The sequence below is a fragment of the Temnothorax nylanderi genome, unplaced genomic scaffold, assembly GCF_030848795.1.
Source record: "Temnothorax nylanderi isolate EJ_2023f unplaced genomic scaffold, tnyl_v1.0 TNYL_tig0649_pilon, whole genome shotgun sequence".
Classification (NCBI taxonomy): Eukaryota; Metazoa; Arthropoda; class Insecta; order Hymenoptera; family Formicidae; genus Temnothorax; species Temnothorax nylanderi.
In genome coordinates, this window is record NW_027249711.1 from 22,873 (window position 1) to 36,076 (window position 13,204).

At 43.8% G+C, this 13,204-nt stretch overlaps 1 protein-coding gene and 3 pseudogenes across 1 annotated transcript; 2 read left to right on the forward strand and 2 right to left on the reverse strand.

The window, feature by feature from the left end:
* Positions 1 to 402: 402 nt before the first annotated feature.
* On the reverse strand, positions 403 to 2,003 carry LOC139784602 (uncharacterized; annotated as a pseudogene).
* Positions 2,004 to 2,485: 482 nt separating this feature from the next.
* On the forward strand, positions 2,486 to 3,999 carry LOC139784603 (uncharacterized; annotated as a pseudogene).
* A 2,273-nt stretch (positions 4,000 to 6,272) lies between these two features.
* Positions 6,273 to 10,832, reverse strand: LOC139784604 (uncharacterized). Its single transcript, XM_071723789.1, has 7 exons — positions 10,635 to 10,832; positions 8,638 to 10,556; positions 6,880 to 6,952; positions 6,759 to 6,831; positions 6,597 to 6,705; positions 6,459 to 6,517; positions 6,273 to 6,313 (listed from the first exon to the last, which is right to left on the reverse strand). The coding sequence occupies exons 1-7, from the start codon at positions 10,830 to 10,832 to the stop codon at positions 6,273 to 6,275; spliced, it is 2,472 nt and encodes an 823-aa protein (XP_071579890.1).
* A 643-nt stretch (positions 10,833 to 11,475) lies between these two features.
* Positions 11,476 to 12,749, forward strand: LOC139784605 (uncharacterized; annotated as a pseudogene).
* Positions 12,750 to 13,204: the final 455 nt, after the last annotated feature.

Consider the following 13,204-nt stretch of genomic DNA (forward strand, 5'->3'; position numbering starts at 1 on the left):
TTTTAGTACAGCTGATTCAAAAACTGACGTCAAAATTACAAAATTTAAAATGGCGGATCCAATATGGCGATTAAAATTACAAAAATTCTTCTGGTTTGAAATGCTCTGCAGTTAGCCAATAAAAATTATAGTTTTTAGGGTTTACTGCGAGAAGGTTGCAGACCGATTTTAAACCCCTTTCTGTACTTATTTTAACGGAATGCTTGATTAAAGTGAGTCCCCTCGCCTCTCACTATTCGGGGTGCTTGATTAAAGTGAGTCCCCTCACCTCTCACTATTCGGGGTGCTTGATTAAAGTGAGTCCTCTCGCCTCTCACTATTCGGGGTGCTTATTTATAGTGAGTCCCCTCGCCTCTCACTATTTCAGAAATTTATATATCCTCAATTTTTATAATTATTAATTTATTGAGAATAATTTTTACAGTAATGATATTCCGTAAAAAAGTGTGTGATGCATAAAAATTTCTTACACCACGCACACCTTATTACGGCAATAACTGTGCACAAATCGCAAAATGCTGCACAATCTTGGAAACAAAATTTTACGGGATTTTCAAACTCAGGTGGTTTTTCTTCCAAATAACCGCTTTTGTACCACGCATAACTAATAAGATTTGAAAATCTGGGAGAAGAAAACTGATTATGAATCAGTGATTGGATCTTAATTATATTATTACGGAGATGTAAATTTATGTTATAGTTGTAGAGAATGACAATGTCAGAAAAATGTCTCAAGAAGTTTTTCCACGGCCTAAAGAAGAACACATCAAGAGGCTGAATCCTACCAGTTGTTCCTGCAGAAATGGTTTCTATTTTGAGGTACTCTTTTGTTATTAAAATAGGTTCAAAAGTTGATGAATTTTGACCACTCCACGAATTTAATAACAAAATGGACTTTTCATTAGACGCTGGGAGAAAAACTTCTTGAAACCATGATCTCACAAGACTTGATGTTAATTTTCCCGAATTGGATGCTTTCACAAGGACATTTTCAGATTTAAAGAGGTTGTTTTGGACTATAGGGCCAAATGTTCCATTCTTTTCCTGCAAAACAATTAACAAAGGTGATAAAAAAACACCATTTGCAGAAATTAAAGGCTGTATGGTGTAGCTATGAGTCATAGAATTTATTGACTGTGCCAAACTTTCTACTGTTTGTGTCCCTTTAAACGCTAGAGTACGTCCCGTGTGCATTTCCAAATTAAACCCTGATTAATCAGAGTTAAAAATATTTTCTTTTTCAACTAACAAAATTTGTTGCTTCACATTCTCTACAAATTCATTGGCACTGGCTTCCAAAACTGATTTTTATTAGCTATAGATTTCTGCGTTACGAATTTGTTAATTTTCCTGGAAACAATGCCATGTCTATGTTTGAATTCGTTCACTCACTTTACAGAAGCTGTAAATAAATTTGATGACAAAGAAACTTCATCTCGTGCTTGCAGAGCCCACTTACGAATGTCTAGATCGTGTACTGTTACAGACTTTTCTACAGATTTTTTAAATTGATCTAAAACAATTTCAGAAATTTTTTTTAGCTTTTCCAGTCGATTTTTGCCACGTGCGATCTGTTCTTCCCACCTATATAATTGGCACTTTGAAGTCAATCGTTTAAACCTTATTTTAACTGTTTCAAATTTTAATTTACGTTTTTTCCCCGATTTCCAATACTCAACAGCCTTTCGCTTATATTCTTCATCAATTTCTTTGTCTTCACATTCGTGTAATTGGAAATTTGAGTTTGTTTCTATTTCAAATGTATTGTCATCGCTGTCTTCAATCGCACATGGTTCTGATTGTACAATCAAATGATCTTCTTCAAATTGTAAAGTATCATGAGTTTCTATAAATAAGGAATTGTCAATTGAATCCTTAATCAAAATTTCAAGCTGTGAACTAAACGCTCTCTCATCATCATTTATAGAGGATTCGAAATTATATTCGGGTTGTTCAAAACCTACTGTCAAAAGTTTTAAAATATTTTTAGGATTTATTAACATATTGTACAAAGAAAAGAAAGAAATCAAAAAAACGAAAAATATAATGTGATGTTTGATATAATGATAAAAAAAATGTGATGTTTTAAGAGAAAAATATCTACCGAAATTAAATTTCACAGCGTGTAGTTTATAAAACTTTTAAATTTAAGTACTTGAAAAACGGGGATTGGACTGCCGAATGCAGCTCTCACAGTTATCACTACCAACTTCGATCAATGCTCGTAGGGAACAAGGATAAGAAGCGGGAAGATTTATATCTAATGACTAGGGCCCGGACGTTCGGGCACGGAGGCCAAGCACGAGCCGAGAACCGCTGCGCGCTCGTGTGTGCGTTACGTGACGCGATCCTATCCCCTCCACAGCCACGGCTATGTAGCAGAAACCTAAAGGATCTCGCGAGGCTCGCCCCACCAGAACCGCTGCGCGCTCGTCAAACATCGAGTCCGATCGCCGAGCGCCGGAGCGTTCGGCGATCGGACTTGATGGTGGGGCGAGACTCGACGGTGGGATTCCTTTTGATTAAGGATTCAATTGACAATTCCTTATTTATAGAAACTCATGATACTTTACAATTTGAAGAAGATCATTTGATTGTACAATCAGAACCATGTGCGATTGAAGACAGCGATGACAATACATTTGAAATAGAAACAAACTCAAATTTCCAATTACACGAATGTGAAGACAAAGAAATTGATGAAGAATATAAGCGAAAGGCTGTTGAGTATTGGAAATCGGGGAAAAAACGTAAATTAAAATTTGAAACAGTTAAAATAAGGTTTAAACGATTGACTTCAAAGTGCCAATTATATAGGTGGGAAGAACAGATCGCACGTGGCGGAAATCGACTGGAAAAGCTAAAAAAAATTTCTGAAATTGTTTTAGATCAATTTAAAAAATCTGTAGAAAAGTTTGTAACAGTACACGATCTAGACATTCGTAAGTGGGCTCTGCAAGCACGAGATGAAGTTTCTTTGTCATCAAATTTATTTACAGCTTCTGTAAAGTGGGTGAACGAATTCAAACATAGACATGGCATTGTTTCCAGGAAAATTAACAAATTCGTAACGCAGAAATCTATAGCTAATAAAAATCAGTTTTGGAAGCCAGTGCCAATGAATTTGTAGAGAATGTGAAGCAACAAATTTTGTTAGTTGAAAAAGAAAATATTTTTAACTCTGATCAATCAGGGTTTAATTTGGAAATGCACACGGGACGTACTCTAGCGTTTAAAGGGACACAAACAGTAGAAAGTTTGGCACAGTCAATAAATTCTATGACTCATAGCTACACCATACAGCCTTTAATTTCTGCAAATGGTGTTTTGTTATCACCTTTGTTAATTGTTTTGCAGGAAAAGAATGGAACATTTGGCCCTATAGTCCAAAACAATCTCTTTAAATCTGAAAATGTCCTTGTGAAAGCATCCAATTCGGGAAAATTAACATCAAGTCTTGTGAGATCATGGTTTTAAGAAGTTTTTCTCCCAGCGTCTAATGAAAAGTCCATTTTGTTATTAAATTCGTGGAGTGGTCAAAATTCATCAACTTTTGAACCTATTTTAAGAACAAGAGAGTACCTCAAAATAGAAACCATTCCTGCAGGAACAACTGGTAGGATTCAGCCTCTTGATGTGTTCTTCTTTAGGCCGTGGAAAAACTTCTTGAGACATTTTTCTGACATTGTCATTCTCTACAACTATAACATAAATTTACATCTCCGTAATAATATAATTAAGATCCAATCACTGATTCATAATCAGTTTTCTTCTCCCAGATTTTCAAATCTTATTAGTTATGCGTGGTACAAAAGCGGTTATTTGGAAGAAAAACCACCTGAGTTTGAAAATCCCGTAAAATTTTGTTTCCAAGATTGTGCAGCATTTTGCGATTTGTGCACAGTTATTGCCGTAATAAGGTGTGCGTGGTGTAAGAAATTTTTATGCATCACACACTTTTTTACGGAATATCATTACTGTAAAAATTATTCTCAATAAATTAATAATTATAAAAATTGAGGATATATAAATTTCTGAAATAGTGAGAGGCGAGGGGACTCACTATAAATAAGCACCCCGAATAGTGAGAGGCGAGAGGACTCACTTTAATCAAGCACCCCGAATAGTGAGAGGTGAGGGGACTCACTTTAATCAAGCACCCCGAATAGTGAGAGGCGAGGGGACTCACTTTAATCAAGCATCCCGTTAAAATAAGTACAGAAAGGGGTTTAAAATCGGTCTGCAACCTTCTCGCAGTAAACCCTGAAAACTATAATTTTTATTGGCTAACTGCAGAGCATTTCAAACCAGAAGAATTTTTGTAATTTTAATCGCCATATTGGATCCGCCATTTTAAATTTTGTAATTTTGACGTCAGATTCTGAATCAGCTGTACTAAAACCTTGAGACCGTGCTCTTCGCGGTCGCCGCGCCGGATTGCCAGCCGGTCCCCCCGAGTGGTGTTACGCCGCTTGTCGTTGCCCCACGTTCGCGTCATTCAGGCGAACCAGACGGTAGCCCCGCCGGAGGAGCAGGCGGAAAGTTCGGACGCGATCGCCGTCAGCAGGGAGACGGCCCTCCCAGCACTGCCACCAGTGCTGATGATGTCGGCACTGGATGTGCCGATCCTAAATCCCACGCCACCGCCACTCATCGACGAGATAGCCGCGGTCGTGGGCTACGACTTCCCGATAGGCCCGGAGGAGCAGCCTTCCGACGACTTCGAGAGCCCATCCGGGGAGAGTGATGACGGAGACGAGACGTGGAAACCCCACGGCTAAGGCCATGCGAGGCCGATGGATGATTCCGGGGCAGTAGGGCGCGCGCGCGATATATTGTATTCTTAAGGTTATTATTTTGATTTTCTAGTTTTGGGATCTAATTGTCCGTCCTAACGTTGCGTAGCTTCGTGCCAATAAAGAGATTATTTTCCATATAAGTTCGCTAAATATAAGTTATGCGTAAGGCCCATCAGGCCCGTTTAGACGATAAGACTAGGCCACAGAGCGCTTCGCCCGCGTGGTCAAAAGAATAGATTAAATTATGATTTCGACACTCCGCCGACCGTAAAAACGTTTATTTCGGTGGTTCATGACGAAAGAAGTTTTAGTTTCGCGCACATGGGTCGGTGTGAATATTGTGGTGCGTACTCGATGAACCGCGACAATCTCCAGAATCAGGGGCCCGGAGGAGCATTCCCCGGACCTGGTATACACGTCCACTGGGTCGGCGTCATCGTCAGACCAAGTTCCCGGGAAATTCATCTTCCCCAGGAACAAAGGTGCTCAGCCACCTCCCAAGGACCTGGGACACCCTCCCAGGGGGTCGGCGTCATCAGCAGACCAATTTCCCGGGAAAAACATTTCCTCCAGGAACAAAGGTCCTTATCCCTCTTTCGAGGACCTGGTACACCCTCCCAGGGGGTCGGCGTCATGGCCAGACCAAGTTCCCGGGAAAAGCATCTTCCCCAGGAACGAAGGCCAGGAGAGGCATTGTAAGCATCCCAGCAGGGCAGCCGAGGGGTCGGCGTCAACGGCCGACGACCAAAAGATCACCCGGACATCGTCTACAGGAAAATCACCCGGAATCGTCATCGAGGGCATCCCCAAGGAGGTGCGCACGGGTCGGCGTCAACGACACTAAAGAATTCCAAAAGGTAAAAACCTGGTGCATCGGGATCGAAGACGGAAGGTTCTCGCACTGCGCTGCGCGTGGAAAATTCCACGGGAACCTTCTGGAACGATCGCGAAGGCGAAGTGCGCAATAGGGCATTCGGCGGGCGCGTGATAGTCATGTTGTTTTCGCGTGATCGCGCCGGGCGTACGTGCCGAATACAATAGGCGAAAAGAGAAAGTTCGGGAGTGGGAACGACTCGGCATAGTGGGGAGGCGAAGCGAGAGCCATTGCTCGAGGCAGTCTCTCGGGTATAGCCGTAGCGAAAAGACGTATCACGCTCTATACTCACAGCATACGTGTTATACTTAACAACCGGGAACTCCCGCGTACTATCGCGTAAAATAACTCGTTTAACAATAGCGAGGGGCACCGAGTTGCCAACTACAATCGAGTGTTAGCCGAATACGTCGAGTTGAAATTCGGATACATTGTTAACTAACGGAAGTGCATATAGAGTATATAACAACCGCGAACATTGGGTTACGCGGATACAAAGTATTGTGCGGACGGTGTTAATTATTGTATAAAACAACCGAATACTCCAGCGTTAATGGTGCGCACGGACATTGTATGATAGAGTGATAATCACGTATGTGTCACGTGATCTTGGAGTGATTGCCAAGGGGCATCGAGCACTCTGGCGAAATTAATTATCTTACAATTAATTATCTTACTTGTTAATAAAAGGCATTGTATCGACGAAACTAATAAGCCGAGATACGCGAATTAATCAATTGTGCAACTTTGATCGAAAAAGCGCAATCCACACCGAGGCGCAATACCATCGTTGTGAAGCACCTTATGATAATTGTGAAACGGCCTGTAGAGTTGAAATGATGATCTACAATTAAAGAATAATTATTTCTGAAACAAAGTCTCAAGATTAATTATAAAATTAACTATACTTACCTTCTACTTACCTTGTCCTTTGGCGATGATCCATCGTTGTCCAGCGGCAATCCGGTATGCGATATAAAGCGAGGATCCGGGGAAGTTCAGCAGCAGCGACGATCCATCCTGGGCAGGAACCTGCAACAGAAGAAAAGTATTAGTACATAATTAAAATAATTATCGAGACTTACCTTCATCCGGTATGCGGTAATGCGAGGATCCGGAGACGGGTAGCAGCAACGTCGATCCATCCTGGATGCCAATCTGAAATAGAGGAAGGGGGTTAGCGGCTAAGTTATTAGCGATACTTACCATTATCCAGTATGCGAATAAGCGAGGATCTGGAGACGGGTAGCAGCAACGGTGATCCATCAGGGACATCGATCTGAAAGAAAGAAATAATATTAGCGTCTTGCGAAGAATCGGGGCGTTGATACTAACATACCTTCTCGGTAGTCGAAGGTGAAACCGAGTGGCGACCGTTCGATAGGAATATTATCCGCCGGAATCGGGCTTAACTCGTGCCGTTCGGTCACAACCTCCCTAGAAGTATTTTTTCTTCTAAATTAAATGATTGTTTTCTGTCTATGCTTGGAGACCACCCCTAACGTTCTATCCTTAAACTCGCACCATTGCCGAAATAAAAAAATACGTGTCGATTATTTTTCGATGTTCTACAAGTATGCCAAGTTTCATTAAAATCGGTGAGTTACACTTCCGTAAGTCTCCTTGTGAGTGATTCGACCGAGCTCCCATTTACAAGGAGGTAATGTGGCGTTCCGCAATAAAACGAGCTGCCCAACTGTCACGGGCGTTTTCAGTTTTTTCCATTTAATACGTTGTTGCAGCGTGTTTACATAATCTGTTTGCCACAATTTCCAGAAACGCTCGGTCAAATGGCGAACGCGCTGCCACCTCGACAGCCGATTTTCTTGTAAATCTAACAACGAAGGCTCCGGATTGACAGTGATCGCAGATCCGATTAAAAAATGTCCGGGCGTTAAGACCTCGTAGTCATCGAGCGTATCTTTCAACGGTGCGAGGGGACGCGAATTGAGACACGCTTCAATCCTACACAGCAAAGTCGTTAGCTCTTCAAACGTGAGCGTATGATCTTTGAGTACCCGACGAAGATGGTGTTTCACGCTCCGGACCCCTGCCTCTCACAACAAAGAAACCACCGAAATGTGGCGCGGACGGGGGGATAATAAAATGCCACTTGACATTATCGGACGCGGTAGCGTTGAGAAAATTCGGATCGGTAACTGCGGCGTGATATGCTTGCGATAACTCTTTATCGGCTCCGACAAACGTTGTCCCGTTATCGGAGTACATTGATTCCGGCAATCCTCGACGAGCGCAGAATCGAGAAAAGGCATCTAAAAACGCGGGCGTGGAATAATTGCCGACTAACTCTAAATGGATCGCGCGGGTCGCGAGACATACGAATATCGCGATATACGCCTTTCTGGAACTAATTCCGCGGCCACCGGAAGCTTGAACTTGTACGGGTCCCGCGTAATCGAGACCGCAATGTAAGAAACTGCGAGATGGCGGAGATACTCGCAGGGTAGGAAGATCTCCCATGAGCTGTTGAGGCACGACCACATTTTCACGCGTGCACACCACGCACTTGTGTATGATAGATTGGACCGTGCTCCGAGCACGTAAGATCCAAAAATCTTGTCGTAACGTGGCGAGCGTGAGCTGCGTGCCAGCGTGAAGCGCTCTCGAATGAGCTTGCCGAATGATTAGAGTCACGAGCGGATGCGACGCGAGTAATACTGGATGCTTGGAATTGAATGAGATCGGAGCGTTTTTTAAGCGTCCTCCGACTCTAAGCAGTCCTTCGTTATCCACAAATGGATTTAACGACAAAAGGGGACTTTTAGCGCTTGATTGTTTTTGATTTGTCAACGTGGTAAGTTCGTCGGGAAATAATTCGGATTGAATCGTCTTTAGCCAGAATGTGCGAGCGCGATTACTTGGGCCAACAAGGCGAGTTCCTGAGACGTGAGCGCCGACGACTTATCCACGCGACGACAGCGAGAAACGAATTTCATGATGTACGCTGTGACGCAAATGAGTCTAGACCAATCTGAATATTTCGCTGCGAGATCCCACGGTGCGGGAGGATTCGCTACGTGCACATTGGCGACTCTTTCTTCGAGCGGAGTTTCCGCGAGATTCGAGATAAAGCCATCTGGCCATTTGTCCGGAGAGAACTTAAGCCATGGTGGTCCTTGCCACCATAACGGATGGTTCACTAATTCGTGGCCGAGTAATCCGCGAGATGCACAATCTGCGGGATTGTCCTCGGTAGCTACGTGACGCCATGTCACGTTCGGTAGAAGCGTCTGAATTTTCGACACGCGATTCGCGACGAAAGTTTTCCAATGAGACGGATGTTGTCTCAACCATGCGAGGACGATTTCTGAGTCGCTCCAGCAATAACGCGCAGATACTTCAATCGCGATCGATTCTTGAACAAATTCCATTAAGTCAGCTAATAATAACGCGGCGGAGAGCTCCAACCGGGAGATGCTCAGCGTTTTGATCGGAGCGACTTTTGACTTTCCCGCGAGAAGCGAGATTGTTACTTCGCCCGACTTTGAAATTACGCGAAGATATATGACGGCGGCATATGCAACGGTAGATGCATCGGCGAAGCCGTGCAACTCACAACGAACGGAGTCCGACTCCTGACCTGTCCAACGCGGTAGCTGTACCTCATTGAGCGCGGGCATCTGAGTGTAAATCGTTTGCCAATCGTGAAGTACGTCAGGAGGGAGCTCTTCGTCCCAATCGAGTTTGAGACGCCACAAGCGCTGCATAAAAACTTTCGCGGTAATTGTCACGGGAGTGACCCATCCGAGCGGGTCAAATAACTTCGCGATCATGGAGAGAATTGTTCGTTTCGATTTCGGAACTTGACCCTCGATAGCGACTTGAAACTGGAATACATCTCGCGCGGGATTCCAGCTAATTCCGAGTATCTTTAAATTTTCGTCAGCTTGCAGAATTTTATTGCATGCGAGACCGTGATTTGCCGGATCGATGTCCGACAAGAGCTCCGAGTCGTTGCTCGCCCATTTACGGAGTTCAAAGCCGCCCTTTTGTAAGAGTGCTATGAGTTGATTGCGAGCTTGACGGAGACGATCGCGTTTGTCATGGCCAAAGAGAACTTCATCGATATATTTTTTCTTGAGAAGGATTATGACGGCTAACGGGAAAGCCTTTCCTTCGTCAATGACCAATTGCTCGAGAACGCGAAGCGCCAAGAACGGAGCAGCCGCGGTACCGTACGTTACGGTGAGCAATATGAATTCAAGAGGCGGTTCGGATGGATTCTTCTGCCAAAGAATCCTCTGATATGTCACGTCACGCGGATCGACTAGAATTTGCCGGTACATTTTTGTTGCATCGGCCGTATACACAAATCGAAATTGACGCCACTGTAGAATGACGACTGCCAGATCAGGTTGAAGCTTAGGACCCGATAGAAGATGATCATTCAATGATGATCCGTTAGACGTAGGACATGACGCGTTGAAAACTACACGCAGATGTGTAGTGGAACCACCTTCCCGAATTACCGGATGATGCGGAATGAAAACGCATTGCGTATCATCTGAGCTTGAAGCTGGCACTTCCCGCATGTGCCCGAGAGCTTCGTATTCGCGAAGACATTCGGAGTACTCTTCCTTTTGTTCCGGATGAGCATCGAATCTCCGAATTAACCCTTTGAGATATTTCTCGGCGATAGCCCGAGAATGCCCAATTTCGATCGGAGGGCCTTCCTTAAATGGAAGGCGAACCATATACCGTCCGTCAGGACAGCGCGAGTGAGTGAGGCGAAAAGGCTCTTCGCATTTTGCGTCCTCGGGAGTAAGATTCGTCTTTCGCGGAATCTCTTCGATTTCCCAAAACCGCCTGAGCTCCTGTTCGAGCGACAGGGAATTGAGACAATGGTGAGCATTCACCGTGAACTATGGTTGATCGTGCGACGATTCAACCGATGTGGCGTGAGATGCCACGTGAGAAAAAGCAATGGGCCCCGATATTACCCATCCCAACACCGAATTTTGAGCGATAGGCTGTCCTACCGCCCCCTTTCGAATTCCATCTGTAATGAGAGAGCTGTACAATTCAGCGCCTATAATGATGCTTATGGGATCTGCGCTCATGGGGTCGTGATCAGCCCATGGGAGATCCTCAAGATGAGCTGTTTGCTCGAGCGGCAAACGTTTTGGTGCGTATGCCATTAGCGATTTTAAAATTAATGCGGTCGTCGAGAATGCCGGAGTCTGAGCCGCGTACCGATAAGTCCCGGCATTTACACACCCGACAGCCGAAACTGAGGACCGGGTACGCGCGCGACAAAAACCGGCGCACTCTCCGTTCACGTGAACGGAAGAGCTATCTGAGATGTTTCACGCGGCGACCAATCGAGCGGGTGCGGCTCGCGATGAAGCTATACGGCCTTCGCGCAATTACTTTCGGTACTCCCGATAATATAATTGCCACGAACGGCCGGCTCGACTTTCTCCTTAGCGAGGCAGAAACAGAAGAGAGCCCGGATCGATGTGGATCATCCCTCGTCCCGATAGGAGGGGGTCGTTGCCTCACGAAGGACGGATCATATCGATCCACGATGTAAGGAGACGAATCACATTGATCCGCGATGTGACGCGTTGCGCGGTATACGCGAATTAGGAAACGCGTGCGCGTTTTACATTTGCATGTCGGAACAGTAGGCGCGACAACCGGGTGATCTCGGGTGAATTCGGGTCAGGCCCGAGGGTTGTTTGTGCTCGCGCCAGGGGCGTTTGCTGTCGCGACAGCGCCCCACCGTAACGACTTTACCTTAATCCTAAACACAATTGTTAAAGAAGTTCCGATCTGAAGATGTCAAAATGTACTATTACTGTCCGCAATGCAAAAACACTATTATCGACTTTGGTGCAGCACATAATAAAAATTGTGAGTAATGCGGATATATTGCTAACGAAGCTAAGCTAAAAGAAGCTCGAAATTACTTCCTTCATCTTCCATTGAAGAATCAAATTTCTCAATTGATAAATAACGGGCGTGTATATCAGTCTCTTAGGAAAGAATGTGATGAATCCGATGTGATTAATGGAAGAGCATATAAAAGATTACTTAAAGAAAAAGTAATATCGAAGAATGACATTACATTGCAGTGGAATACTGACGGAGTGAAAATATTTATATCCTCCAAAATTTCACTTTGGCCAATTCAGATGGCTATAAATGAATTGCCGTATCATCTGAGACGTCAGTATATGATGTTAACCGGGCTGTGATGTGGAAACAATAAACCTATTATGAAAGTGTTTTTAAAGCCATTTGTAGACGAATTGACTGAACTGCATGAAGTTGGAATTATTTGTGTTGCTCCACAAACTGCGGAACCTATAGCAGTCAAGGTACATACGATTCTCGCTTCTGTAGATTCTGTGGCTAGACCATTGCTACAGAATATGAAACAGTATAACGGAGAATTTGGTTGTTCATTTTGTCTCAATAAAGGTGAAAGAATCTTAATTGGCCGTGGGTATCTACGAGTATATTGCGGAATTGAGATTACAAAGAGAACAATTCGTCAACATGAGCTAGATTGCGAAAAAGCTGTTCGTACAAATACCGTTATAAGAGGTGTAAAAGGATCATCTATACTTATGATGCTATCCGTATTTAATGTATTGTTGTCATGTGTGCCCGATTGTATGCACAGTGTACCACTAGGCGTTGTGAAAACGTTTACAGATAGTTGGTTCGATTCAAAATGGTCGGATAAACCATGGTATTTAGGTCGTAACAGCAACACCGTTGACAAAATACTATTGAGTATAAAACCTCCCTGGGATATAACACGAACACCTCGTTCAATAAACGATAGACATATGTGAAAAGCTTCAGAGTGGAAAAACTTTCTGCTATACTATTCGTTGTTTGCTATAAAAGGATCAATGCCTCAAAAATACAGGAAGCACTGGTTCCTTCTAGTATTCGCACGTAACCGTGCGATTGGATCCATGGATGGGCACAGTAACTTCTCGGAAAGATCTGTCCGGAATCGATTCTCTGGGATCATGATTTTTATCTTTTCCGGTGTACGGAAGGCCGTAGATAAGGTACGACGTCTGAGCATCATTTAGAGTTACGATCTTGAGGCCATACTTGTCAGGTTTCGATTTTATATACATACGGAAGGAGCAGCGTCCTCGAAAACTAAGGAGCTGCTCATCGACCGTACACTGTTTACTCGGTCTATAATACTTGGTGCAGTTTCCGATAAAAATCTCCCAAATTTGACGGATAGGAGCAAATTTATCAGAGAGATCCCTTTCATTCTTGTTATCGAAGCGCAAACATGTACATAACAGAGTAAATCTATTCCGTGACATGACGCATCGAAAGAAAGACACTCCGTTTTTTTTGCTCCAAAGCATTTTGTCATCCATATGTGTACATTTCCAGAGCGCACAGTAGTAAAAAATTTCAATGAGAGCTTTGATTTCAGAGGCATCTGTGTAGTGATGATAAGTTTGGAGCTCTTGACCTTGAGATATCAAAAGTGCGCGGTGATCCTGTATTTTGTCGTTTGTGTGCT